The 6,508-nt window shown below is 36.0% G+C and overlaps 1 protein-coding gene across 1 annotated transcript in view; it reads right to left on the bottom strand.

Annotated features, from left to right (window-relative positions):
• Positions 1–3,009: 3,009 nt before the first annotated feature.
• SiaT (Sialyltransferase) overlaps positions 3,010–6,508 on the bottom strand; it is a 9,416-nt gene continuing 5,917 nt past the window's right edge. Inside the window, exons 5-7 of the mRNA XM_067118865.1 lie at positions 6,111–6,308; positions 4,319–4,493; positions 3,010–3,771 (exon numbers count right to left, since the gene is read on the bottom strand). Of these exons, the coding sequence (XP_066974966.1) occupies positions 3,509–3,771; positions 4,319–4,493; positions 6,111–6,308 (636 nt within the window). The 3' untranslated portion in view covers positions 3,010–3,508. The remainder of the gene's footprint in view (positions 3,772–4,318; positions 4,494–6,110; positions 6,309–6,508) is intronic.

Raw genomic sequence — 6,508 nt, 5'->3', positions numbered from 1 at the left:
AAAAAAGCTTTCTTTAGCAGCCAAGTTCAGGGAGGCTTTTAAGCGAGCTCTTCAGGAGGAGGAATCTAGCTTAAGTAATGTACTATTAACCCACGAATTGACAAAAATACACAGAGAGAGAGAGAGAGAGAGAGAGAGAGAGAGAATCTTGTCATAAATTTTCCTTGTCCCATAAAAAAAATCTAGGCTAGACCTATGCGCCTATATGCTGTAAGCCTAGGTATTTTAGTTTATAGCAATGGGCCCAGTAGCAACAAAGAGTTAACAAACAATATGAATGAGTTGATAATAGGCTTAAGCAAAATCACTTTCATGAAAATTATATCAATCATCCAGCAAAAGTGTTGCATAGATATAAGCTTGTAAAATAAAATAATTATACAAAAAGAAGGCATACAAAGATCTGAACTGTAAACTTTATAAACATGCCTTATAAATAGATTAATCAAAATTTTTGTATTCAAAGTCAGCTGGTAATAAACCAAACCATTTTCATTTGAGAAATTTTGAATTGGGTCTCTCTCTCTCTCTCTCTCTCTCTCTCTCTCTCTCTCTCTCTCTCTCTCTCTCTCTTACATAATTTCAATTCCAAAATAGGCTAAGCCAACTAAAATACTCTTCTATTGCTATAGCAAATAAACAATATTTACCTGGAGTTATATCCTTTGCTGAGTAAGCACAGCAGTATCTTTCAATTTGTGTGCATTTTTAGGATGATAATCTAAAAGTATATGTCTATGGCTTTCTCCAATATTACCAGGGACAAAATGAATGGAGCATATTCTTGCATTCTCCACGTTGAAATCATCTTTCCTTTTGCACAGATTAACCCAAGTTTTGCAAAATAAAATGCCTTTTTCTTGGTGATGGCGATCATGATTATCGCTACTAAACACAGCACATACCACCATCTTTGTTGTCTCTTATCAGCTGATTGAAATGTTAAAAGATCGACAAATTCCCTCCAAAACAGTATGAGTCAATGAACCTCTTGCCACTTACTCAGCTGGGTTCCAAGTGACGTCACTGCGCGTTAGAAGAGGGTTAGGTTGCTCGCAGTCAGTACACAAAGCTTGGCGGGAAAGGTGGCGTCATCGGCATATAAAAGGTTACTCTCAGTAAGAATTCTCAGTAGCAAAAATTCGACGCAGTTCTAAGTGTCTCTTACCACAGACTTGAGCATTCTTGTACAAAGAGGAGAGGAAGAGGAACGAGTTCCAAGCGGATGCTCTTAAATTATCGTCAGTACGAAACTTTCTAGCCTAGAGTTCCCTACATTCCGAGGGTATAGATTATCAAGTGATTGTTTGAATGTTACGACATTCATGGATACTTTGGAGTTATAAAGGGTTCTAGATACAACATTGCACTTCCCTTCAGACTAATAAACAATGTACGTAACGTAGTTTATTCTTAACGAGTAAAGGGTACACAGGAAATTCTCTGATTGCTGGTATAAAAGCTGAAGATCAAAAGCTAGAAATTTCTAAACATTCTAAGGTTTATTCATCGATACAATCACACAGTCATTCACTCTGGCTAATATTGGCTTTGAAACCTAAGTCGAAATTCTTTCGTTACGCATCAAATACTGTTCTAACGATGACTCATCATGACAGCAAACAGGCACGAACAGCAAAAACAGCGAGGGATCTCGAAACAGCAAAGGATCTTGTCTTCATGGCTATGCTAAGACGAGGTCAAGGTATCGAACACTTCACGTTCTTCGGTAACAATGTATTACGATAAGGAAATGCGTCTAAGTGTGTATAACAAGGCAACAAGTCACAAAGGTCATTTGCATCCGCACATCATACTTGTTAGTTGAGAGATCAGTTCAATATCTACCTTAATTTAGGCAAGGAATTGGGCACACTGTATTAAAATGTCTACCTCTTAAAACTGACTATTTTTTAGATGTTTAGATAAAGAGTTTTAAATTGGCAACTTTATCACATGTATTGAAGTGTTCAGTCAAGTTTTTGGGAGCCACACGCAGCCCCCACCCCGGGCCATTTCTGCTCATTTTGGGGGATCGAATCCCGCTCTAGTAGAAGGTTCAGAAGCAAAATATAGTACAGGTATCGTAATTGACTAGAAATGCAGTACTTCTAGTATACTGCTTGTTTGAGGTTGCATCCACACTACACTGAAACATGTCGCAAACACATGTCAGAAACTTATCGCACACACATCACAAACATGTTGAAGACAAGTCAACGACTGCAAATGGAATACGAATCTTTGGCAACTGCTGGATGACCGCTTAGGATTGACAACAAGTCGTTATCTTGTTGTCAACCTGTTTGTGATATGTGTGCTCCAAGTTTCCGACAAGTTTATGACATGTTTTACTGCAGTGTGGACGCATCCTTACACTTCGGAATTAGTCGCACCTAAAGGCTTAATATATGGGGCTGGGGGCTCATTGCCAAAATTTGTCTAACTTGAATTTTTCTAACAGGATTTTAGGTGGTCATGTGTACTTATTTACTATTTTATATTTTAACTTTCATCCACTATAATATCATCAGCAGGAAGTCCTTTTATAGATTTAATTCTGATATTCTAATGTATTGACGTATTTGGATTAAGTTGGCGCTAGGTAGCGGCGCGTAAAAATAAGCGTATCGTAACCAGCGTATTATAATGTAGTATACTTAATTCATAAGACTTATCTCTGTAATGATTTTCAAACGTTAAAGCTCTGTGGTTACAGTGCTTATCAGCACCGGAAGTTCGTCTACTTTTAGTTTGATAAAATTCACGAACATTAGACTTTTGTAAACAAACACAAAATGTCCGAAGTACAAGAGGCATGTTTATCGAAGAGTTTGATTGTAGAAAACGCATGGCGTATGTGAATATAAGGAAAAGGTTTATGAATCAATTGAAGTAATAAGTAAGACAGAAAAAGGACTTGAATGAAGAGATACATATAAAAATGAAAAAACCTTGAATGAAGGCATATATAAGCATGAAAAATTGCTTAAAAAAAGACGTATAGACACATAAGTGTGAAAAATGGCTTGAATTAAGAAATATAAGCATGAAAAATGGCTTCAATAGAGACACGTAAGTGTGAAAAATGGCTTGAATTAAGAAATATTAGTATGAAAAATGGCTTCAATGAAGAACGTAAGTGTGAAAAATGGCTTGAATTAAGACGTAAGTATGATTTGAATTAAGACATATAAGTATGAAAAATTTTCTGAATGATTAGATATATAAAGATGAAAAATGTCTTGAATGAAGAGATATTTAAACATGGAAAATGGTTTGAATTAAGACATATATAAATATGAAAAATGACTTGATTGAAGACACCTAGAAATATGTCAGCCAGCAATAAAAATGATTAGCTGAGAGACCATTTCAAGCTGAGCAGAGAAGCCGTATAGACTGAGGATTCTTCTTCTTCTCTGCAAAACGAAATTAGACTTCGCAGACGCCGAAACTCCCAGACGCCCTGACAAATCCCAAACTGAAAGCTTCAGGCAAAACGAGACTATCTCCCCGGCTCGTGCGTAGGACACTTGAGCTGTTTAAACCCGGGAATCCTGATGAACCCTTTGTGATATGTGTCCTCGTCGTTGGCCTCATTCATCACGAGGGACAGGAGCTTTTCGGTGGCCAGCGGGTGCCACAGGCCGAAGGTGCATCCCGAATCTGTCGCTGGGTCCCAATAGTGGCACTGCTTAGTGAGGCGCAGGGATGGGACGAACTCCACGGCGTCGACGGTCTCGCAGTGGGACATCATCAAAACCACACCTGTGGGACCCGAGGGAAGAGAAGTTTGTCACTATAACCTGTTCAACATTCTAAGATCGCTAGGGTGGGGCCAGGAAAAGAATACAGCGTTGCCGGATCTATTTATCCTTTAAATCTCACCCTCGAGGTTAATCTTGTTTATGGCTTTGCCTGAGATCTGTCATTTACTGTCCTTCGCTTTCTAAAGAAACGGCGAGTAAATTTTGGTTGTTCTTAACGATTTTCCTTTCTTTGTGAGCTTTTTGGAAATGATAATCATAGTTCTTATAATAATACCATAATGTGTTTAATGACATCTTAGAATGTTGAACAGACTTTTTTTTTTACAGAGGTCCTTCATGCATATTGGGACAGAGATAATAAAGGTTTATTTCGATCAAATCCCTACTAAACTCATCCTGTTCTCTCTCTTCTTCTGGCTTTCAGTATCTGCTCAGATTTTCATCACGATTCCCCTATCACTATCCCACCCCTCTCTCACCATACTTCATCATAAGCAATCCCAACGAAACAAATGAAGTTCGAAGACAGGTCCAAAATTCCTTACCTAGAAATCCAGAAGAAGGCGGGTTTTGCAGAATGCGGGAGAACGAGTTCCTCTGCAGGACGTCCCAGATCTTCCAGAGGGACTTGGGATGCAGTAGATGAAGGTCCTCTTGCGGGAGCATCAGTCGACGTCGAAAGTAGACTGGGAACAAGTCGAAGTCTGGAGATTCATACCACTGGGAAATAAGGAAACTTAAAGTAGCAATAGAGGAAATGTCTAAGGATGCGTCCCCACTGCAGGAAAATGTGTCATAAACATATGTCAGTAAGTTATCGCATACATATCACAAACAGGTTGAATGTCTGTCCTCCTAACCAGTTCATCATATGATTATCCAGTATTTGCCATAATACTCGTTCTCCACTTCCGTTTGTCAACTCGTTTTCAAACTGTTCGTGACATGTATACGATATTTTGTCAACATGTTTGTGATATGTATACAATCTTGTTTCCAACATGTTTGTGATATGTATATGATCTTGTTTTCAACATGTTTGTGATATTTACACAAACTTGTTTTTAACATGTTTGTGATATGTATACAAACTTGTTTTCAACATGTTTTTGATATTTATACAATCTTGTTTTCAACCTGTTTGTGATATGTATACGATCTTGTTTTCAACATGTTTGTGATATGTGTACGACCTTGTTTTCAAACGTTTGTGATATGTATACAATCTTGTTTTCAACATGTTTGTGATATGTATACAAACTTGTTTTCAACATGTTTTTGATACATATACAATCTTGTTTTCAACCTGTTTGTGATATGTATACGATCTTGTTTTCAACATGTTTGTGATATGTATACGATCTTGTTTTCAACATGTTTGTGATATGTATACAATCTTGTTTTCAACCTGTTTGTGATATGTATGCGATAAGTTGCCGACGTGCGTTTCAGACATGTTTTACTGTATTGTGAACGTACCTAAAGCTTCACCTACAGAGTTGTCGAGATACATTTACCAGGCCTGAATTAGACTTGGGCTTATTTCAGTTTTATAATACAATGTGTGCTTGTATGGCAGCTAAAATTCCACAAATCCGAAAAAATGTAACCAGGTGAATGCAAACAAACAAACACACACACATTATATATATATATATATATATATATATATATATATATATATATATATATATATATATATATATACATGTATATGTATACCCATATATATATATATATATATATATAATAATACTAAGAGATATATAATAACATAAATGGGAAAAATCATATATATATAATAAAACTATATATAACAATAATCTTAATGTATGTATACCCACACTATATATAGATATATATGTGTGTGTATCAATGAAATTTTCCCGGAACCGGTGTATACACCAGCATACCTCCTGAAGGCACAAGTGCCCCAGAATACAAGGAAAAAATAATGACAAAATAATAATACTGAAGAGATAGATAATAACATAAATGGGAAAAATAAAAAAATCCATTATGGAAATAACAATAAAATTTTGATAACTGAATCTTTTTTTTTTCAGAAAAAAACAATAATAATAACAATAATCTTAATGATAATAATAATGGATTCAGTATATATATAAACACACACACACACACACATATATATATATATATATATATATATATATATATATTTATATATATATATATATATATATATATGTATGTACATATGTATAGGTATATATATTTATATATGTGTGTATGTATATGAAAATTATATACTGCCCCATGAAATTTTTTGTGGAACCAAGTCTAGTGTATAATCCCTCAATATATCCAGCATACCTCCTGAAGGGTTGCCGTGTAGTTACAAGGGTCCCAGACGAGTAAGGCAACGTCAGAATACAAAGGCGAGCCCCAAAAATCGAACTCGGGCTTCGTCACCACCTGAGAATTGACTATCCTGAGAGTCGTCCTCGAACCCACGTCCTCCTCGAAGCCTTCCGTGGGAGCGTGGTTTTTTAATCCAAGGATAAATGAGAGCTTTAGTGATGTATCAAGACGGCGTTTCCTCGGGATATCTGTCATTCCTCTGAAAATGGATAGATAGATAAAGAGTATGTTTGTTACTTTACATAAGGGCTGTGGTATATTCTAGCGACATTTTGATAACTCAGTCTCTTTTTTCAGGAATAAAATACAGCCCTCTAAATTTGCATATAGTAAGATATTATAAAACTATA

This window comes from Macrobrachium rosenbergii, chromosome 16 (genome assembly GCF_040412425.1).
Source record: "Macrobrachium rosenbergii isolate ZJJX-2024 chromosome 16, ASM4041242v1, whole genome shotgun sequence".
NCBI lineage: Eukaryota > Metazoa > Arthropoda > Malacostraca > Decapoda > Palaemonidae > Macrobrachium > Macrobrachium rosenbergii.
Note: the sequence above shows the minus strand (reverse complement) of the source record. Positions and strands in the feature narration are given on the sequence as shown.